General features: G+C 47.2%; 1 protein-coding gene across 4 annotated transcripts in view; it reads right to left on the bottom strand.

The window, feature by feature from the left end:
• Positions 1–23,123, bottom strand: part of LOC126542826 (uncharacterized) — a 60,088-nt gene extending 36,965 nt beyond the window's left edge. The window contains exons 1-4 of one of the 4 annotated variants that reach the window (XM_055061414.2): positions 22,979–23,123; positions 11,876–11,952; positions 11,653–11,717; positions 3,320–3,412 (exon numbers count right to left, since the gene is read on the bottom strand). In XM_055061414.2, coding sequence (XP_054917389.1) covers positions 3,320–3,412; positions 11,653–11,717; positions 11,876–11,903 — 186 coding nt within the window. In that variant the 5' untranslated portion in view covers positions 11,904–11,952; positions 22,979–23,123. Of the gene's footprint in view, positions 1–3,319; positions 3,413–11,652; positions 11,718–11,875; positions 11,953–18,179; positions 18,258–22,978 lie in introns of those variants that run through there. The other 3 variants (XM_055061409.2, XM_050189937.3, XM_055061407.1) reach the window with 3 other exon arrangements.
• Between the last annotated feature and the right edge of the window lie 602 nt (positions 23,124–23,725).

The following is a 23,725-nucleotide window of genomic DNA, read 5'->3' as shown; positions in this document are numbered from 1 at the left end:
GGAAAATTTAGCAGCGTGCGCCACCTTGCGGAAGACAATGCAAAAGCGTTGTGCGTTACACGACTCCCGAGAACGCAAGCACAAGCCCCAAGGATCTTATGTAATACGTATACTGCAGGAAGACTTGTTTTTGGGCGAGTTCTTGCTTCTTCAACGACATAAAGTAGCGCAAGAGCACAACGACAAACTAAGCGCATATTTCCATATGTATTTCCTGTGGTTGTGCTGCCCTTGCCCTAGAGGTTACGTCTTTAGGTTATGACGGGAGATTGGTACAGTTGGTTCGACGTGCGCGAAAATAGACACGAAGTTGCGGTGCTCATTGTTGAAGCCAAAAGAACAATGTCATATGGTGACAAGTTCGTAAGCCCGTCATCCATCGTCCTTTCCTATATAGACTGTTCGTTCATGGACAGTGTATAAGATAAATAGATTTCAACTGCTAGCTTTAACAATATTAACCGATAATCGGCCCCTAATGTCGAGGCTTCTTACAGCGGAGCTGTCTTAGGCTAGTATCTAGCGTTTCCTTATGTGCGTAGGCAAAAACGATGACGGCGTCTACAGAGCTAAAAATAGCTTCAGCACATGGCAAAATCGTATCGGCGTATGTGTCCCAGCTGCGTTTGAGTCGAGATGTGTCAAAACCGGTGATGGTCGATGGATGATGGTTTGGTGCACTGCGATCTGCGCAAACAATGACAGCGCGGCTGTTGCGCCGTATGCCTTACCGGCGACGGGCGAGAGCCTTGCCGTGGAATGTACCGACGCGCAGGCCGTGCAGACTGCGGACGGAATCGTTGTCGCCACCGTGTACCTTCATCCCGGAACCTCAAAGAGAGACCTTGAAGACTTCATCATCGACACGTTTGAGTGGATCCTCCTGGTGGACCCCAGTCCCATCGTCATTGTGGGTGACTTTAACGTCGATGTTTCTCATCCCGACGGAAAGTGATACCTGGAGTTTCTCTTGAAGAGGTTCGGCCTTGGATGTTACACCGGGACGAATGTCTCCACAATGCACCATAGGTAGAGCATGCAAGTAACATTCGCTGTGAACATCTCCAGTGGCGTCACAAAGCCCGTGGCCGTCTATCGTAGCCACCATAAAGCCATAGTTAATGTGGCCACAATATAAACGTAAGTACAAATAAACATAACAACCTGTATATGTGTGTTATATTGTCTTGTTGTTCTGTTTTATTTTATTTGTAGTTATATAGAGCTCCGCTGGTCATCCACCTTCTCAGAGTGGAATCGCCCTGAATTTTTCCCCCTCTTCGGTTCATTTGTGCCATGGTATGGGCAGGACATGTAAGCAACAAAGTGATGTAGATAGCGCCTCCGTCGTCCATGTCTTCTGTGCTACTTTACGAGGCTTAAAAGAGAGAGATCAGTCATAAGGGAAAGGTAGGGAGGTTAAAGAAGCTGCGCGCGGTAGGCTACCGTGCTCTTAGGAAGCGGGAAAAGGGATTGAAAGAGGAGGAGGAAGAAAGAAGGTCACAGTCTCCACTGCTACGCACACAAGCCTGCCCCACTGAGTCAGTCACAGGTGGTCACACAGGCTTAAAGTTCGAAAGCCATGCTATGCGGGATCTTTCTTCGTTATTTGCCGTTGTTTGCCCTAAAGGCCAACTACAATGACATTTCACTTTGGCGAGATCTATTGTAAATGAAGAGCATAGCTACAACCGAAGCGATCGTGGCGAAGCCGCAGGGCTGGTAATGGTATTTCTTTCTCGTTGGCTAGTAGCCTTCCACAGCCCCTAAACGGAAGACGGGTGCGCCTGGTGGTTGTCGCCAGTGACGTAAGTACCAGCGCGCCACCTTTGAGATTTTTTCGCGCTCCGCAAGCACTCGCGGGCGCCGCGCGCTTGGGCTGGCTCGCCGTCGCCATGCCTGGATAACCACGGACACCAATCAGAGCACGTGATTGCCTGACCGTACCGACAGCGAGAGAGATAATCGTCGCGGCCTTTCACGGTGGCATCGGTATCACTACGCAGCAGCGTGGCATCTAATTCCCAATAGAAACGTTCAGTACGGCATTCCAATAATTTCATATATGAGGAAACAATGCTGTGCCGCTTACGCTTGGGCGTCGCATTCACCAATGCATATACGTTGTTGATTGGAGTGGCTGATAGCGCCGAGTGCAATGCCTGCGGTGTCGAGGAAACTATAGAACATCTACTGTGCTACTGCCCATCTTTTTAAAATGAAAGACATGACCTATGCACAGCTCTCAAACAGTTAGACAGAAAAGCGTTCGCTTTGAACAAGATCTTGGGACCATGGCGTCGCATATCGCAGCTGCAAAAGGCCACAAAACCGCTGCTGCGACATTTGAAAACTACCGGATTTAGTCAGCGTCTGTGATCCGTACTGAGCGACCGAACGATATCCCCAGTCGACTTTCTCTCCTTCTTTTAATCTTTCCGTCCCCTTTTCCCTTTCCCCAGTCTAGGGTAGCCAACCGGACTCGGTCCTGGTTAACCTCCCTACCCTTCACGTATCATTTGCTCTCTCTCTCTCTCTCTCTCTCTCTCTCTCTCTCTCTCTCTCTCTCTCTCTCTCTCTCTATCTATCTATCTATCTATCTATCTATCTATCTATCTATCTATCTATCTATCTATCTATCTATCTATCTATCTATCTATCTCTCTCTCTCCTATGTTTGCGTATAATTCTTACGAAGACTATGTGGATTTCGTAAAAATTCCGTAACTTGTCCGTAAGAATCGTACGGAACATGTACGGAATTGGAATGCATGCAGAACGTTTGAATAGAGAAGTTGGTACGGACGTGCGTTTGCAATCTCGGATGCCATGAGCAGCAATCGAAGCAACGCGCAGCTGTACACGGCCGGGTTGGAGCACCCACCCGCGATCAGAGTGGCCGTGTCACGTGACGTGGACCGCCTTTGTCGTGCGCCAGGTTGGCCGACGGAGAGAGGCCAAATCATCATTGGGCATGTTATAGCGCTACCAATAGCAAACGTATGTGTGGTGAGGAATTATCCTTGGCGTCATGGTGGGGGGCCGTGCCACCAGTGTGCGTCACTTCCGGCCGCTGGTAATGGCGCTGTTCCTTTCTTTTTTTTTTCTCTCTCTCTCATTCGGAATGTCAAAGACGGCTACTTTTGTAAGCTTTTTCGTGACGCTTCCTCGCCTATTTCAAATGTTAAATTTTGCCTGGAGGCTTCTCGTTATCTGCACTGTCTTACACTAGTCTCTTCACCCAGTCCGACACTTATTTGCAGTCGACCTTTCAATGCTAGGGTCACCGTATAAAGTAATATTTTAGAAATGAACTTACCACCGTGGACGTGCAATTTTCCCCGGGAATAGGATCCAAGCTGACGCCGTCAAGTACTCCCCTGTAGTACTTCGAAATACATGTGCTGTTGTCCTGCGGTTGTTAGTGAAATAATTTTAGCTGCGTCTTTTAGTCCCCTTAAAGGAACACTGAAGAGAGAAATTATATGTTGTGCCTCAGTAAAGTACCCTTCCACAATACCAGTAAGGGTACCCTTATTGTGATAAGAGGCTTGGTAAGCAAGAGAGCGTGCAAAAACAGAAGACCAGTGGGGGTACCGCTTACAATTTCCTGCACCAGCTTGCCATAATGACATGAATGCTCATGGTTTTCGCATGAGCCTAGGTAAACGCTTATCGACAAATATAAACCGCAATCTGTTCTAAAGGAGCCAAAGTCTTAACAGTACTACGTTCAAGAATGATTACTTAGCTGCTAGTCCCAATATTTAAAAAAAAATTGTTTGAAATTTATGACGTCAGGGTGACATGCCAGTGCTGGGGTTTCACTGCGATATTTATAGAATATGACTTTGTCCTTAATTTTCTCTTTGGTGAGCAACTGCGGTATCAACGAAAACAGAATTTCTAAATAACGCTTTATCAGCGTTAACTGTAAATTCATTTTTTTTTCTTTGGTGTCCCGTTATATGCCAGCGTGTAGGGTTATCATATGTACATCTATTATTACACATGTACGTGTCTTATCGCGTGCGTTATCAATTTATATGTGGTAACCCTATATAGTCAAGCTCTTGTAGTTCTTATCATCGACTCCATCATCCTTGTGGTGAAATTAATCGAATCAATTATTCAGTCATTCAGTTAATCGATCACTCAACCCGCTCCAAAGCAATGCACCCTTGAAAAGCCGCACGCCCCAGCGGTGTCCTGCATTTACGCGTGTTATGAGGCGGTGGGCGTCCGGCGGTGGGATTCGAACCCCGCAGCTTTCCGGCTTCTGAGCAGGGCAATCCTACCCGTTCACTGGATCACAACTCATCAAAACTGCAGTCATGTTCGGCTGAAAAAAAGCCCGTGTTTAATTGCGGTTGCCTCTGAGTTTTATGTGCCTTGAATTATACTTGTGGCAAGGTATCCTGCTGATTGGGAATGCGGCAGAAAATAGGGTGAAATAAATCACGCCATGTTTTTTTTTTTTTTTTTTTTTTTTTTTTTATAAGCGAGAACTCTTTTAAGAACCCCGGACTGCGTTATTGTTCCAAATTATATGTAATGCATCTTTAAATGAATTATCCGGCAGTGCGGTGATTTTAGAAAATCTATTCTGGGTAAGTGCGCAGGCATGAGCTAGTCTCAATAAACGTATTACATTCTTAGTCATTTCACTGGCACTACAGATGAAGTAAATTACACTTTGCGCCAGGATCTTCTGAAGTATTAAGCAAGTCTAAACAAACATTGAAAGCCTTGCAGAATGCACTGCTTATAATAACATTTCTCGTTTGGTTAGGCGTTGATCTTGGAGATGAGGGTTCAGAAAAAAAAGAACTTCTGAGTTTATTATCCCTCTGCGTCACACCAAATATAGGTCGGCTCGGTAGCTTCGTCTGACAACTCAGGTATATCAAGACTAGAGGGTTATGCGCGTAAGATAAAGCAGCCCGAAACGTGAATAAATGAAGTCCTTGCAATGAGCTTCGCGAGCAGTGCGTGCAGCAAAGTGTGTGCTTTAATTAAAGGCTATATACATTTTAAACACGATGGCAACAAAAAAAAAACAGCTCTGCTTTTGCCTCTTTATTCTTCGTCAGTCTTGTTCACAGTTCGACGGCAGTATATGTAGTCTACTCCGCGTCTGATCGCGCACTGCAAATGTTTGAACTGAAAATGTTTGAAATGAAAAGTCGTGTTTTCATTTAAAAAAAGAACAGTAAACAAATTACCTTATGGCTACCATTGCTCTCAAGACATTGTTTAGCAGCGGCTGCTGTAAACAAGTTGTTTGCAAACATTTATAGCCAATTTGGTATTGCACCAGCAACAGTTGTTACAATGTTGCCATCAGTCGGGGGTACAATTTTTTCCAGGAAATGTTGGCCAATAAATTCCCTTTGTGCATTCTGAACTATGTTGGGTGTTCGAATAGTGAGATAACTTAATCGAATCAAATAGGAATACTTGAGGTAAGCGACCTTTGAATATCCAAGCGAATTTGAAGTATTTTGTGACTCATAAACGAAGAGAAGTATAAAACATTCGCAGAGTCCCTTCAGTGAAGAAGGAGCTTCGCTTACATTATTCGGTACACGCATCCAATTGAGTTGAATTGAATTGCCGTTCACAACTGGATGTCCGGCCAACTGAACCAACTTGTAAATGAGAGCCAAGTGACTTCACTCATCCTGTCCGCCGCGACAATTGTAAAGCAAATGAATGACGCGTCACGAGGTGAACATCGCAGCGTCGTTTTCTCTGAAGGAGACAAGTGTGTGATGGGACAGCTAGTAATGCTGCAACCGGGGACTAGTCGGGGAAACATCGTGGCTGGGCGCCCAGCTTAAGGAGTAACAAAGGACAGATTAGGGGGCTACGTCCTGGCGCTCCACTTTCTCTGTCTTCTTGTCATTTCTTAACCTGCCCTTTGTTACGCCTTGCGCGGCGCCTCTGTGGCCCTGACGCTAGAGCACCGCACGTTGTCTCGATGGCACGCAAACATTACGACACTGGCCGGATAAGAAATTCTTTTTGCTAAAATTGAGAAGACAAATTAGCATACGGGCTGCGCAAAGGCCAGGCGTTGCTACCGAAAGTCAAGAAATTATTCAGCACAAATTATGGGCACTATAACGTAAAACTATTCCAAACTTTTCTATTCCAATTCTGCTATCAGCCCTCCACGATTGGTCAAAAACTTTTTTCGACCACCCCCACTTCACCTGTCTGTCACGCGACGTCACGAAAACCGCGATACCTCCCCATCTGATATGATGTGTACACACTGATTATGCATGATTTGACAGAAAAAAGAAAAACAGATATTTCTGATTCGACCCCTTTCCGCCATTAGCCCTCGGCTATTGGTAAAATGTTTTCGGCCGCACCCACTTCACCTGCCTGTCACGCGACATCACAAAACCGCAAGAACTCACCGCGTCAAAGTGACGTGTACGTGATAAAGATGCATTAATATGCCGAACAAAACTGAATTTTCTTCGGAATAGCCGCAGGCTGCCCCGTTCCGAAAGGAATAGAAGAAGGCTGCCGCCGATCGCTCAGACGCTGGCTACTCGCACCTGCCGGAGAGCATGGGTGTATTTGCGTATAATAAAGCTTTTTGCGTGGCCGTGTAACGTTTTCGAGCACTTTCGGCATGTTTACGCCCTCATTCTGCTAACTCTTCTTTGCTGAGGGTCCGTTTTAGCGTCATTCCTGAGCTTCCGTTGTATGCCGCCGCGATTTTCGACCAGCCACCGCAAGCTAAGTAAGGGAAAGCCGACCAATCGTAGACGCCGGCACCACCCTCTTCGTCCGGTTATCGACTTTCAGTGCAGTGGCTCGGCCCCATCGAATCCCTCTCCACTTGAGCGTTCTCCTCGCCTCTTGTCAACCAATTAGATACGACAAGCCGCTCAGTGTAGGCAATCTTATTCGTTTTTCAAGCAAACAAAAGTGACCTCCTATGAACGAGGAGAGCGTTTGATTGGTCTGTTCTGACAACCCTGCGGGTGACCGCCCGGTGTTTGCGTTGGCGGTTACGCAAATTTGACGTCACGAGATTGGAATAGAAATATATTGGAATAGTTTTACGTTATAGGGCCCTATATCTGCCGCGTGGGTGCGTTCAGGAACAGTCGCCTCAGTACAGTAACCGTGCCTCTCCTCCGTCGGAGTCATTCGGAGTATCGCAAGAGTCCTCCGTTGCGTCGATCGCTCCCCCATCCTTGAGACTCATTATCGGCGTTGTTATCTCTTATATTCGAACAGAAACGAATATCTGAAAATTTCGAACAGCACGTTCTCTAATCTTATGTGAACCTAGCAGTCAAGGCTATTTGATACGTATTCGAAATTTCGAATACTCACACCCTCGTAACTTTAGCCCAATTTTTCAGGTGTGTGAGTGCCGCCGAGAAAAAAGAAAGTGTCGTTTGTGGGCAATGTGGGCTAAAGTGTTGCCCAGTGTGGCCTCGTCCCTGATGGCGTTTGCAGTGCGAGACACGCTTTAAGGACCGGCCGTGTTGCTCCGCGAAGCATGAGGCATACGAATGAAATTAAACGAACCGCATGTGTAACCCAATCTATCCTATGAAGAAATTCCTTTTTACGCCAAGGCATTTCGATATTGTGCATTAATGTAAGAGATCTTCCTTGTCTATATTATGTACTGCACTTGTGCTGCGCCATCCCTGCTGAGTTCGTGAGAGCTACGTTCTTTTCTGTTGTTATTGTCGCTGTTGCAGACGTTGTCATCGTCGTCGTCGTCGTCGTCGTCGTCGTCGTTGTTGTTGTTGTTGTTGTTGTTGTTTGTTTGTTTTCTCGCACAAGCCAAGGTGTGGGCAAGCTCCGTTGTTCTATGCGGTCACGCATGCGAGAGAAGCCCCATCAGATTTCCGCTAAAGGAATGATGACAACGTTCACTTTTGCCAAAGTAGCGCCCGCGTGTTTTGGTAAGAGAAAAATAAAATGTCAGCATGCCACTGAGGGCGTCCTGGGCTTTCTTCAGCGCCGCACTACGCAGTGGATGAGAATTAGTAATAGAGGTCAGAGCTATATACGTAAACGCAGAAGCGCGCTTTCGCATGGATAGCAATGTCGGGATCGGCTTGCTGTCGTCATCAGCTGGCTTGTTTTCTTCTTTTCTGCTTTTTAAACAGGGGCTCCGGCTGTAAATATCGGCTGACATTTCAAAGAGCAGGGTACGCCAACACCGATAGAAAAGTATTGACCAACGACAGCCTTCAACGATATTTTTTTTAACCGAAGTAAAAGGTTTTGAAGTCTGAAAACCAAGGAAACGCCCTTTCGCAAAGCAGCCACGCCGGCAATGGCTGCACCATCACCCGCTTCGTCTGAACTCGTACATCTCGTCATTTTTTCCGTATCTGCAACTGCATGACGCTGTCGTTGATCGGCGCTGGCACAATCTCGCAAGACAATCTGCAAGGGCAGGCATGTACTACTATTCCGAGCGTGGTTACAGTTGGTTCTGTTCTTCAACTGAGAAACGCAAGAGTGCCGCTGTTTCTTTTATCGATTTCTCTTTTTTCTTTCTATGCCGCTCTCAGAGCGTCAAATACATGTTGTCCTAACAACTGTTTTCCTCTGACGTTCACACTCCTCGGCATAAGCATTCGAGCTGATGACCACCGAGTCTGCTCGCAAGAAATACCGCTTATATACTCCTTAAGCTAAGCGATAATTATGTCTTCAGAGTACAGTATTACCGGCGAAATCAACGCGTAATTTATTTTGTCCCAGCGGTGAGCAATAATTGCTGACTCTGCGCACGAGCTAAAGCTGACATACGTATAGGAGTTCCAAAGGGCTGAACGGGCGTTGCTGTGCACCTCGGAAAAGTATAGCCAATACCGCGATCAACTTTAAAAGCTGGAGAATTTCGTTTTCACTGCACTGGCTGAAACACAGCAGATAGGCTTTGTGGTCCCGTTAGCTTACATTGACAGGGCACGTCGAAATCATCCAAATCTAACTCGGCAATCTAACTCAAAACATTCATCGAAATATGAGGCACGCCATACTTGGCCGGACTCCCGGTTAATTTTGGCGGCGCGGGGCTCCTTAACATGCCCTTATGTTCATGCTCTTTTCTTGCACGACTTACATTTAAACCTAGATCGTAACATCCCAACTGACACAATATTTTTAGATTTCGAAAAAGCATTCGATAAGGTCCCTCACGGTCGTCTCTTAATAAAGTTATCGCGTCTTAACATTCATCCTTGTGTTCTAAGCTGGATTCGAGGGTTTTTAACTAACCGTGAGCAATTCGTATACGCTAACTCACAGTCTTCATCCTTAACACCCGTGCTTTCAGGCGTACCTCAAGGTACCGTTCTTGGTCCCCTCCTTTTCTTAATATACATCAATGACCTACCTTGTAATATTTCTTCTTATATCCGACTCTTCGCTGATGATTGTGTGATTTACCGAGCAGTTACTAACCCCAGCGACCATTTGGCGTTACAAAATGACCTATCGCTCATACAAAACTGGTGTACCACTTGGCTCATGTCATTAAATGTAGCTAAAACCGTGTTAATGTCTATTCATCGTCGTCGTAATTACGATATCCCTAATTATAGCATCAATAACACGCAGATTGCAACAACGGATTCATTCAAATATCTTGGTGTGTACATCTCGCGTGACTTAACTTGGACCTGTCATGTTAACCACATAATAAACTCTGCTAATCGTACTCTAGGTTATCTACGCCGTAACCTTTACCTCGCTCCTCCCTCTATTAAACAACTTGCTTTTCTAACCTTTGTGCGGCCCAAGCTTGAGTATGCCGAAGCTATTTTTGACCCCCACCACAATAACCTTATTAATGCCCTCGAGTCGGTTCAGAACCGCGCGACACGATTTATCCTGTCAACTTATTCATATAATTCAAGTATCTCGGCACTAAAAGCCCAAATAAACCTACCCTCTCTAGCCTCACGCCGTAGAGAGAGAGAGAATCAACTTTTGAACTGAGCGCTTAGTGGCGGTTGGTGCGCGCTGGCACCAGATGGGGTGGAACCTTATTCGCAGGTCCCATATGCGTCCAGCAGTTCCTGGCCCCTAGCCGCCAGCGCGAGCTGGGTCGGTAGGTCGGGGCTGGACAACAAGGTCTCCCATCGCTCGGGGGGGTTGGGGCTGGGGAGGGTGGGGGGTAGGGATGTGGAATAGCCCGTCTTAGGCTTTTTCATAAATTATTTCATTCCTTGCCTTTTGACAACCCGTACATAAAAAGAGCACATCGCATTGCCCGCACCAGTCACTCTAATACAGTATATCCCCCACAAGCCCATACCGTTACTTTTCAGCAATCATTTTTTCTGCGCACAACACGAGACTGGAATGGCCTGCCTGCCGAAGTTGCCACTATCATCGACCCACTTGCATTCAAGCGACTCATCGAAAATATCCCTTTGTAATTTGTAGTATCTACCTTTGTCACTAACTCCCCACTCCCTCATGTAATGTCTCAACAGAGACCTTTGAGGAAATGAATAAATAAATAAATAAATAAATATGTAAGTTCAATATTTTCACTCCCCCTCCTATTCCACCTCCTCCTCCTCCTCCCTCCTCCCCCCTCGAAATGCGGCCGCCGCAGTCGTGATCGACGCTGTGACCTCGAACTCAGAGCAGCGCGAAGCCATAGCCACTATGCTACGACGACTGACGGTCTGTCCTTTCCGAGCAGTACCGCCACTTCTTGAATATTCCAGACACGTTGTCAGTGTGCATCTGAAGCGTCGCCGTCAAATAAATGGGAGCTGTAAACGAAATGAGTTCGTCGCAGCAGCTGGACAGCGGGCGCTGTGGCTGTTGCATCCAAGCAGCTTTCGTGTTTCTTCCGCTCCGTCTCATTAAACAAACTTACGCGCGGTACGTTTACGTCATGGAAATATTGACGAAGTACTGTGTTAAGCACACCAGCTGTTTGACATTCAGAACAACAAAATAACGTGCCCCCGCGTTGTTGCTAGGGCCTCGAAAACCTTCCAAGAAACTCAATATCGTGGGTGGAATATTCTTTGCAGAGCCCGTACAGTGCAGCGATTCATTTTCGCCGATTCTGTTTCTTTCTTATCACCAGACGGGGGAATGATCCGGGTGTAGACGTAGCCGTAGCGACACTGGGGAATGCTGGCAGAGCGCGAAAGGAAGAAGGGAATTGGAATAGAATTGTTGCGCTCTTACGGCGAGCATTACGGCGCATTCGTTACGAAGAAACTGCTCATCTACTGCAACAGAGAACGGAAACAAAAGCACCATTCATTTTAGTTTTCGTATCCCAAACTGTGGTGTGGTGTATGTCCGTGTGCGTGAGTGTGTGTATTCGTGTGCGTGCGTGCGTGCGTGCGTGCGTGTGCGTGTGCGTGCGTGCGTGCGTGCGTGCGTGCGTGCGTGCGTGCGCGCGCGCGCGCGCGCGCGTGTGTGTGTGTGTGTGTGTGTGTGTGTGTGTGTGTGTGTGTGTGTGTGTGTGTGTGTGTGTGTGTGTGTGTGTGTGTGTGTGTGTGTGTGTGTGTGTGTGTGTGGGTGTGTGTGTGTGGGTGCGTGCGTGCGTGCGTGCGTGCGCGCGTGCGTGCGTGCGTGCGTGCGTGCCACAAAAAAGAAGGAATGCTCTTGTCTTACCATAGCCGTAATCGTTGTCCGGTATTGATTACAATCTTGATAAGCCGCCAACGCAACAGAGAACGCTGCGAAAAAAAAATCGATAATGTGAAAAAATTAGAACGCTTCTTCGGAAAATTGCTTCCTCGTAAGCGATCCTGTCACGCCTTATTCTGTGCTTACAGAGAAACTGGAAAAATTACGTTCAAGCTTTCAAAATTGACATTTCTCGTCACTCGCTTACCAAACAACGTCACTGTCGTGCGCTTCATCCAGTGTCCGTTCTTCTTGCTTGCGTTTCACCGCTTGCTGTCTGCCCTCCTTTGTGATAAAAAGAAAAACTGTGAAGGATATCGCAAGATTAAAGGAAGGGGAGTAATGGGAAACTGGAAATGTTAGCCTAACGAGTTTTACTTGCCAATATTATGACCTGATTTCGAAGCAGCCGCAAAGAGGGGTCTCCGGAATAATTTGGGCCACCTGGGGATCTCTAACGTGCACCAGCTTAACCGATGGTGTAGCGGGCTATTAGGGGCACTGATTGAGAAATTTAGTGCACACATACACGCACGCATACACACGCACACACACGCGCACACACACTCACGCACGCACATGCGGCCATGAACATGAACCGTGGAGTACATTAGCAATTCAATAAAAGTTATACGCTCTCGCGGATCCAAAGTGAGAGACGTGATCACAAAGATATAAAGAAAGTTGACGTCATCCGCTCTTGTCGAGAGAGAGCGAGAGAGAGACAACTTCATGTAGTCGCCTGCAGAACGACACCATGACTAAATAGCGCCGTGACGCGGGCCCTGACGTCTTCTCAGCGGGTGGTCTCTACTCAACTCCAGCGCGTGTTACTCCCGCGGTCGGTCGCCCTGAGGGGCAACGTTCCGTCGGTTTCGCTCGGCCTTTGTCTTTCAAGAGCCGACGAGACCTGCTGGCTGGCCCAGGTTTGGCTTTCGTGGTCGTAGCATTCCGCCGCAGCCGCGAGTTGCGGCGGAATCGTTGTACTTGTCGAAGCCTCATTGGGGAACTTGGTGCAATCCCATAGGATGTGCGTCAGGGTGGCCCTCTCCCGCTCGCACACGCGGCACACATCACTCACATATAAATTAGGGTATAGATGAGTCATTAACACTGGGGTGGGTAAAGAACCAGTTTGCAATTGTCTGAACAGCACCGCCTACGCTCGGCTCAGCCCCGGGTGCGGGGGTGGGAAAGTCCTTCGAGCCAGGCGGTGGAACTGTGTAAGTTCGTTGAACGTCGTCATGCGATCCTTGGCACTACACCGCGTTGGAAGGTCGGTTGCAGCGGCGCGGTTGGTTAGCGCTCGCGCCACTGCGTGTGCCGTCTCGTTGTGGTTATCGTGCTTCTCGGACGCATCGTTGCCCGCGTGTGCCGGGAACCACTTGATTCTAACATACCGATTCTGTCGTTGCAGGTCAGCCGAGCACAGAAAGCGCACAGCCTCACCACACACTTTTCCCTTTGCATAATTCCGCACTGCACTTCGCGAATCGCGCAACACCGTCTGGCACCCGGGGTCGGCAATGGCCACCTCGTCCGCCTGACACGCCTCGCGGACCCGTAAGCTCGCCGCTGCCCTCGTCGCGCCGGACGACGCCTCGATGACGGTAGCTACGAACGCCGCGCAGTCTCCCTGGTATTCTGCCGCATCCACGAACCTTGCGTGCTCGTCCTTGGCGTGAAAGTCGATGAGGGCCTTGGCCCTCGCCACTCTTCTCTCCTTGTTATACTCCGGGTTCATGTTTCTCGGGATGAGGTCCACCCGAATCCGGCGCCGGGTTCCGTCCGGGACAGAAACGTCGCTACTCGCCGCTTTCGCTCCGGGCGTGAAGCCCAAGTATTGAAGCATGCGCCTGCCGGCTTCGGTCATAGAGAGCAGCTCCAGCTGGGCGGTCCGTTGCGCTTCCGCAATTTCCTCGAGGGTATTGTGTACCCCCAGGCTCAGGAGCTTGTTGGTGTTCGTACACTCGAATAGTCCGAGCGCCGCCTTGTAAGCTCGGCGTATCAGGGCGTTGATTTTATTCCTTTCACATTGCATCCAGTTGTGGAAGGCTGCAACGTAGATGACGTGGCTGATTACGAAGGAGTGCACAAGCCGAATCAAGCTTTCCTCCTTCATCCCGGCCTTGCGGTTGGCAACCCGTCTGATGAGACGTATTGCGTTGGTAATCTTGGCTGTAAGGCGGGAAATAGTCTCGCCGTTGCCCCGTCGCTTGTCTATAATCATGCCGAGCACCCGGATTTTGTCGACCTCCGGGATCACGTCGCTCTTGTCGAGCATTCTCGGGTTTCGCGAGGGAGGCCATATACCAGACAGACACCCATTACGGAAAACTCAGTGGAACTCGTCAAGTGCGCTTCGCATTAAAGGCATATTGATGAATTGTTATAATTGACTAGTAGCAATGGTAAGATCACTGCATCGCAATTACCCTTTTATCCTATCATGAACGTTTTCTTTCTTTTTTTTTTTTGCAGGCTTACATGATTGTTGCCGGCTCCAATAATCCAATTTGTCTATATTTCGGGAACAAATAGAAGATGCCTGCTGGGAAGATATATATACAAATTCAACGAAGCAAATGGGGCCTATGAAAAATGTCTTCACATTGTCAAATCGATATATGAATCTAGCTTTCCCTCAGTGCGCGTTAAGCCAAGCAAAAAAATTTGGAAACCATGGATTAGCTCTCAGCTTCTCAGACGACTCGCGCATAAACATATTCTCTATGGCAAGTTTACTTCAACTAAAGATATTGAATTATTCCGCCAATTTAAAGTGTGCCGTAATCGCCTAGATAAAGACATAAAAAAAGCGAGGGGATAATATTTTGCAAATTTCTTTGCAACTGCATCTGGATGCTCTGAGATTATGTGGAAAATAGGGCTCAACTCTGTATTAAGGCATCATCCGCCTATCAGAAAAGTTCTTAAATTAGATATTATTGCCATAGAATTATCTGGGAAGCGGCTTGCAGATACATTTAATACATATTTCGCAAGTGCAGGTAATACGCCTATGCTACCAAATGACCTTTGTAATATTCCGGTTAGCAGCAACACTATTTTCCCTAAACCTGTGGATGAAAACGAAGTAAGCCACATAATTAAAGCTCTAAACACCAGCAGTGCGAAATATATTGACGGGTTACAGATAAAACCTTTAAAATACGTTGTTTATATTCTGGTTCCATGCATTGCACATATTTTCAACCTTTGTCTTAGTCAGGCTATTTTTTGCAGTAAAATGCAAGAAGCTCGCATTCGTGTCCTATATAAAAAAGGTGATAAAAATGACATGATCAACTATCGTCCAATATCAATCCTCCCTATGTTCTGGAAGGTACTTGAAAAAGTAATTTAAATCGGTTTATCGATTTTGGCTTTCGCAAAGGGCTCAACACGGAGTGTGCCTTACTTGCTCAGAAAGAGTTAATTTCAAGGGCAATTGATGAGGGACAGCTGGTTCTAGGGTTGTATGTAGATTTTACAAAAGCATTTGATTGTGTCAATCATTCACTTCTTATTAGGGTACTCCTACGTTATGGCTACCGCGGGAAGGCTGCATCCCTCATCACATGTTATCTAGAACACCGCAAGCAAAGGGTCGGTATTAATGATGAACTCTCTAGTCCACTGCCCGTTTCTTGTGGCGTGCCACAAGGCAATATTTTGGGCCCTTTCCTCTTTAATTTATATATTAATGATATCATTAGTATCAGTATCAGGGCAAACTATATAATTTACGCCGATGATACGTACAAGCATATTCCTGATAAGAAGGTCGGCGAATGAACAAGTTGAGGAAGCAAACTTAATTCTTCTAAGATTACATGGATGGACACGTAAAAATAGTCTTAAAATAAACACAAACAAAACAAAAGCAATAGTATTCCGGAGCAAAAATAAAAACGTAATAATTAGTACGCCTATATTGCTAAATTTAACGCCTATCAAAGTTGTTCTGTGCTTTAAAACTTAAGGCGTTATCTTCCAAGAAAACTTATCATGGGATATGCATGTAAATTCCTTGGCGACAAAATTATCTCAAACAATCGGGCTTGCTTACCATAACCGTCATATACTGCGAACAAAAATAACGATGCTGATTTTCAACACACTGCTTCTTTCTAGTCTAAACTACTGTCACTTAGTTTCGGCTACTACCACACAGGGAAATTTCGAAAAACTTTATATACTACAAAAAAAATTCTTACAAGTCATAGAAAGCGTTCCAAAATATGTTCATACAAGTGAATTTTTTATAATATACAATATAATGCCAATTGCCAGTATGTACGATTAACGACTCTGTAGTGCATACAAACAAGAAATAAAGAATGGAGTCAGCTTTCTAAGAAGACTAGCAGACGTAAAAATCAACATTACAACATATACGATCAGGACCGGACAGTTTTGGAAAGTAGATGCCGCTAGAATAACATACGGACAACAAGCTCTTCGTAACAACCTGCCAAGGCTACTGAACAAATTACACAACTAAACCAATGGAATGGAAAATACCTCTTTTAAAGCTCTGTATAGTTATTTCTACCTGCACTAGATTGTTTCCCGGGCTTTCACAAATTTTTCCTTATCGAATCTAATTAATTCCATTGTAGAGATTATATTCTTAGTTTTTCGTTTGTTTAGTTTGTATGAAAAATGTTATTGTTACGGCTTGCGTTTTGATTACATCTTTTTCGCCTTCGTGTTTTTCGAACAGTTGCGATACCGTTATGCCTATCGTTGCTTTTTTGTCCTTATTGTCTGGAGATGTTGTTTACTATGCCCTGTTGTTAGAGCACATTCTTTTTCTTCACTTGCTTCGCATAATTCGCGATGCTCACTTTTGTGCAAACGGCATTTGTAAACAACGATGTACTTGCTAACGCCGTGCAAACGCCTGCGGCTTCGTCAAGTTGTCCATGTGGCAGCTTTTTCTGCATGCCCCTCGCGTCATATACTGATGTACTGATGCAAATAAAAATCGTTGTCATTGTCATTGTCAACCCACAGTTACTGTTACGCTAAAAGTCTCTTTGTTTTGTTTTTCTACTGGACACGCCAGGTGAATTTCCACCGGTCGGCGTGATGTTCCGTATAAAGTCCATATAAAGTATGCAGAAAGTATAAAGCTGCAGGTGTGAGTTAGAGCCGAGAAGGTTGGCGGCTTGGTGCGGCGGGGTCTTGAGCACCACCGGGATGTGGATTGGGTCAATGCGCACTAGTGCGCCAAGGGGGAGCGGGGAGATGAGCGCGCGATAGAGGTGGCGGGGTGGGGGGGTAAGAAGAGGAGGAGGAGGTGGTGGTGGTTTGCGCGTTTCCTCTAGTACAGGGGCGGCTGCGGATTGGGCGGCTGAACACAACCGCGTGCGCCCTATCTTGGAGGTAACCTGCTGTGGGTACAAAGGCTATGGTCTCCGAGGGCTGATGGCTTCGCGGGCGCTGTGCTCTCCCGCGCCAAGTTTGCGTTAAAGTGGGAGGCAGCCCGAAGGGCAATTCGCTCGCTGCTACTGCGACTCTTCATCGTGCCGGTGTTGTCATAGCGAGTGTTCGCGGTCATCGAGTGAGATCTGCTCGTGTTTGCCGTGCACCCGTGACACCATGTTTGGTAACCTAACTAGTAAGCGAATGTCCACAGCAATTTATGCGACCAATGAAACTGAGCCTTGCTTCGTGTAGTTGTATAAAACATTGCTATCTCAATCAATTATTCGCGTTTCGGGTGAAACTGAGACTTCTTTTTTTAATTCTCAACAACAATTACATCCAACGACGTAATAGCTAAAGATCATGCATGGTACAGACCATAGCGGATATCTCAACAGGGGAAAGGGGGCTGATCTAGGACTTGTACTTGCACGCAATGTATTTCTGCACGTGATGCTGAAAATGTTTCAAGTTGACTGAATTAAGATAAAGCGAATTTTTCTGCAGCGTACTTGCTGAGTTGTGTTGCGAGCGTGATCAGAGCTGTTAGGATAAGGACTCGTGGAAGATCAGTGTAATTCACCTCCCATTGGGATAACAAATGTGTCTGAACTGGTGGCAACATCAAGTTCACAATAAATGGTTGTCAATGGTGTATTGTGCACCGACTGGTTTCATTATGCAGCGCTAACAATCACCCTAAAGTACGGTAAGAAAAAATATTTGCCATGTTATGTCGTGCTCACCCTGCACGACAAAGCGACGTTGGATATTTGCGCTCGGTTGCAATTACTTGACCACGTCTTTTACTTTCATGATGCGCAGAAGACGAACACCATGCGATTCTCTCTGCAATGTAATGTCTTTTCTTATGTAAATTGTGATCGAAAGTTATCCACTGGTAAGTCCTACATAATTTGAAAAGGCAGGCTCAAAATAAGTCACGGAAGAGGAACGAGAAGTAAACGGAAACGGCATTTGTTTCATTTAATCTTTTCGTTGTCCTTTGGTCCATGTCTTAGTATGCCTAGTTTTACAGCGAGGGCAATTATGCTGACGCTCGAACCTTAACTTACGCCGTCGGCGCCGGCGTTCTCTCTGGTTGTCAATGGTGCATATGTGGCTCGGGCGACTAGGGTTGGAGGACTTGGAAAGGTGCGGGCGTCTTTCGCTGCTAAAAAAGTTCACCAAGATTTACAATACTCCCTAATTCAAAATTTTGAGCGCAGCTGTATACGTGCTTGAAATTGGCGCAGACAATCTCTCTCGTTCGGCGCGTTGCAAACGGCACGATGTGTGGTGCGACTGCCTCGCTAATCAGGAAATCGCTAGAGGCTCCTAGAGCCCAGAGCCACTAGGTAACGCGTGGGTGTGATTCACAGGAACCGCAGCGGACAGACCTCCACTCATGCAACGTTTTATTTCCATACAAACTGCGCGCGCTACTCTGACGCCATCTCGTAGCCATCGTCGCCGCGAAGCCCATCTTGCGCTGCACTGCGCTTCTCTTGTCACACTTTCGCCATACCTTCCTCCTCCGCTTTCCGCCTAATGGTTCCGCTGCACCCTCTTCCCCTGCTTTCCTCCTCGCGCTGGCTTGGCTATCGCACCTTTAGTGTCCCGCTGCGCTCCGCGTTCGCTTTCATCCTTCGCTGTGTCTGTTCGTTCGTTTACGAGGGATAACGCCGACGCTCGCTGCAGGAACGGGCGCCTAGCTGAGTGCGCTCTAAACCGACAAAGCGAAGTGAACGCGCATTCAACGTTCCGCTCAGTCGGCTCGATATGCATATGTGGTGGAGCCAGGGGCAGCGTTCTGCTTTCCACTGCTGGCATGAGCATTGCACGCACGCGCAGTGTAAGCGTTCTACCGCCCCTGTTGTGCTCCTGCGTGTACGCGAAATGGACAATGTATACATCCAGCAACCCATGCCTAATCTTTCATTACCGGGGTGCGATGCCTGCAGCAACACTGGCGGCGCTCCTTATGGAGCCTGCGTCGTGAGACGCCTGGTGACTGCTAGGGTGCTGTTCCTTCTGACCAGCAGCAGTTGCTTCGCATGAGGTGTCGCGCCTACATATCGTGCCCGCGTATAAATAGAGCCAACGCGAAGGCAACTTCAGTGTAACACTAATCCTCGGTATCGCTGCCAATGCTTCGCCCTTCGGGCCCGAAACAAAGAGAAATGTTTTAAAACATACTCGCCCAGTATGCCACCGTCGTAAGTATTACTTCCAAATGTCGAGCTATTCATGCAACAACCCGTCAGTGTCAGTCTGTACAACCTAAGCCGACATCACTGTCATGCTTATGTTCGCACTAACGATTGTAAACGTTATCCTAGCTTTTTCTTATTATTTGTGGAATTTGTTTCCTTTCTTTTCTGTTTTTCTTGCTCTGAAACCAATGCAAGTCTATGTCGGTTTTGTCAATGCAGAGCTCCACTTAAGAAGTCCATGCAGCGCAGGGAAGTTTTATTTCATCGAAGTAGTAGCGTGGGCCAGGTTATATTGTTGCGGAAAAGAGGGACAGCTAGCCCACGCTGTGCCCTTCAGTGAACGTGAAGCTTTCTTTAGGCGCAAAGGGCGATTAGAGGACTACAATCAAGGAGCCCATTGTTTGATTCTCATTTCTGGTTACATGATGCAAAACATCGATTTCGCTTCAGTGCAAGCAGTCTGTGAGACGGGTTATATACACTCTGAAAAAAAAAACAAGGAATGACTCTTGCTGCGTTAAGGGACAAACGGTGATGTCCCCTATGTTCGTCTTTAAATGGAGCAAATTTCCTCCCTCGTGCATGAGAGCAATGGTTCCTCCCTCTACAAAACAAGCATGGCTGACTCCTGGCAAGCGAAGCGGTGGATGCGACTAGGCCTACGAACTTGCTAGTTCGCAGCTGGAAAATAACGTACGCGTAATAAGCATAGTATACGTTACCAATATTTGCAAAAAAGAAAAAAAAACGCAATCTCGCTAAGCGTTCTTTGATGCATACAAGGAACCAGGCGCAAGTACGACACGATTTTGTAGCGATGCCTTCTGCTCGACTGCTACACTTGTCACCCACCGTTGACGGCCGGCTGATCAAGTTAATAACGCGGGCGTAGCGTCGCTCTAACCATTGTCGAAGCGCGAAAAGGAATGGCATCGCTAGAACATCGTGGCGTTGAACTTACGTAAACATAGGGATATCTATACATCAATCCATCGCACATATACACGCATGCTTATGTAAACGCGCTTAGCACCACCTGGAGAGGTCTTCAAATTACCAAACCATTCAGTTACTGCGCGGCCCGATAGATGGTTCTAAAATCTGAAGAAAAAAAAAAAAACACTACTCAATTTTGCACTTTCTGTTCTGCAATGTCCCGACAGACCCACACACAATACTTTCACAGACATACCTTGAACAGAGCAACACGGTGCAGTATGACACGTACTGTACAGAACAGAGCAACCACAACACACAACACATGGCATACAGACAAACACTGCTCGAGGTGCCTACATCCATATGCCTTGAAACCTTCTTATATAGCCATGATGTTTCGGCCTGCACTGTAGTGGCAGTGAGTGACTCTGTTATACGTAATTCAGCAATAAATTTCCATAGAGTACTTGTTTGGGTATAGTCACCTGATAAGTACGGCAAATACACACATACCTCTTAATACGAAACCGCACTATAATGAATGCTTTTGACTAACGACTTTCAATTATCAACACGGTGGCGACCGTGATCTAAGCATTTCACTTCGAAACCGTAGCGGATGGCGCTTCAAGAACCGCTGACGTTTACAAAATACATTCTGTTGAGGTCGCTTCAATGTTTTCTCTCCTAATTTCATACAGAAATGGCGAACAATCTGCTATCCGCGGCATCCGTACGCCGCTGCAAAGTGGGTACGTGCGAGCCGGCGGCCGGACTTGAGGCCGTGCGTGTAGTGTAGGGATGAATCTGACCGGGACGCTGAAGCCACCGCTTTCGAGCAAGCCTTCGAAATCATGCTTTGCCTTCCTGTCCACAGACTAAAGGTATTCGACTACGTCGAGGACGTCGTTCGCTGCTACAAGGTGAGCAGCTGCGTGCAATTTGTAAGGATATTGGAGGAGAGCGGCCGTAAATACTAGCATAGCATCCAAGGAGGCTATGATTCAAGTTACTCGCCGTGATGTCAGGGTATACTACATACGAGAACCAAAGATTACTCACCGCGGTTGGCATGACTGGCCCCGCACACCATTGACCATATCAGACGGCTGACTGCTGGTGTCCGTTGTGTTCTATCTATCTCCGGGAGAGTCGCGGTAACGAATATTGTTGCGATACAGTCAACTAGGCTACAACTGCTATAACCATAGCGCGAGTATAGTGGCGGAAGCTTAACCGTGGCGACAAGTTACCGGGAAGGATAGCTCCCACTTTGGAGTATGCCGTCTCTCTCCGAGCGCCTCTACTGCAAAGCTTTGTCTGCGCCGTGCTAGCCGTGCTTTCTGCAAGAGACAGGGTGGTTTCGCTTCGTACCGACGTTCGAGTTCGACAGTGCCCTGCAGCTTTCTAGAATTCCCGCACTCGACACAGTGCACCAAGCTGCCGTACTCCTGTGGGTCCCATTAGCTTGGTCTCCCGTTCACGTCTCGGCATATCCGTTTGCCCCGTACCCTTGAGCGTTTCATCGGGCTTTTCATACCTTTGTGTTTCAATTGTCCTTCACATGTTATCTTTGTTCACAATTTTTGTTTGTACGTTTGCTTGTACCCCGCCTTTTACGAAATACATCCTCTATTGTGGATCGATGCTTCCTGTCTCTGTAGTGACGTTCGCGCTACACGATGCATCCCGGAGGAGCCGCCGCTGGCGGGCGGAGGCGCAGGCGAACCGGCACGCAAGTGACGCTTGATAGACAGCTGCATATCTGGTTGCATTGGGCGCTCCAGCGCCTCCTTGCTCTGGTGGCAGGGTTTGTGTTACAACTGTGGATTTGGCTGCGTCGCTTGCGGCGGTGATGCGCTCACACCGCCCAGCTACTTGCCGACGGCGCCAGCAAACGTATTCTGCCTTCGCTTAGAAGCCGTCGCGGATGGCGCTTCAAAACGGCCACAGATGCATACACTTCAGGTAACCTTCTCCTCTTCCTAATTTCACGCATGACAACGAGAAAGGCTGGCTGACATGTGCGGTGTCTAGGCCGAGATGCCTGAGTGCGCGCTTGTTGTCGCTGTGCGTCAGCAGCCGAGCGCGGGTCTGAGTTGAACTATTCTCGTATCGCAACTGCCGTTGGAGCTAAAGGTTTGACACTGGTGGTCGATTGTCATGAAAGGGTTAGACCTCAGGTTTTGCTACTTAGCACTGCGTTCCGTCGAAAAGGACTTATTGTAGCCCATGCTCGCGTCACCGGCGGCGGCGACGCAAGATACGCACGCAAGGGGAAACATTCCTACCCTTTTGATTGCCACATGAGGGCGCGACATGTGAAGTGCGTGTGATGGAGGAACTCACCGGCCTGAAGGGGGAAAACGGCTAGTTCCTCCTTTCTCGCTCCGCTGTTTTCTAAGAGTGTATTGTCCAAGTTAATCTCGGCAACCCCCGATCTACTTGAGTATCATACTCGTAGAAAGTATCCTCTGATTATCATTGTTTCTGTTTCAATTTTTTTCTTACTTTTCAGTCTTTTGGCATGCATACAGGTTGAACACTGCGCACGTGTTTATAACGAATCTTATAAACTGATACTATACAGAGAAGGCTACTCTGATAGCACTATGCTGATAAACTGATAAACTGATAGCCCTATACAGAGAAGGCTACTACTTCGTTATAAAAACAGCTACGTGAAAGACAAAGTAAAGTAGAACAGCTGCAACACTCACCCTTCAAATCCCAACGCTTATAGACGGCGTGTATGATGAAATTCTGGAGGAACGAGTCACCGCCGGCTTCGCCGCCTCGCTCCTTCGAACGCTCCCGTACGTTCGAGCTGGCTGTCTAACACGAGTCAAAGAGCAACTTCTTGTATGGCGTATGGGTGCGATGACACATCTTCTCAACGCCTTTTCATATCACAGAAGAGCAGCGGCTTCTTAAGAACAATGGCTTGCTAAGCTTTGAAATTTATACGGCACCTGTGGAAAAGTGAAAGTGATCTAAATGGCAGATGTCGGAAGCCAAGCACGCGAGCGCTGCTAGACCGCGCCTTCGTAAAAGGAGACGCTCCACTTTCGTGGCAACAAGAGAAATTATGGAAAAGCTTTAGGGTCTTTGCTTCTTGATAGGTCCCTCGTTCTCTACCGTACACAACAGATTACGTCTTCAGCAGTTGATCTCGATGATGGCCTTAAAGGAGCAGCAATGACATACTATCGAAGTTATAGCAACGCGACCCGACGGTTCCCGCACGTGAAAGAATGTCACTTATGTAGGTAGAAAAACATTTGCAACATATTTTAGTTGATGCTGAGATTACCTCCAAATACCGTGCCTCGCATCCTCGACATTACCGGGCCGTCGTAACAAAGAGCGAACTTGGCTAACTTCCTCTAGCAGTCAGGTTAAATGTGATGTTGTTGCTGATAAAAAAAGCTCCTTCCCAAATGTACGCCAATCTGAATAGATCATGC

This window comes from Dermacentor andersoni, chromosome 3, assembly GCF_023375885.2.
Source record: "Dermacentor andersoni chromosome 3, qqDerAnde1_hic_scaffold, whole genome shotgun sequence".
Lineage (NCBI taxonomy): Eukaryota > Metazoa > Arthropoda > Arachnida > Ixodida > Ixodidae > Dermacentor > Dermacentor andersoni.
Note: the sequence above shows the minus strand (reverse complement) of the source record. Positions and strands in the feature narration are given on the sequence as shown.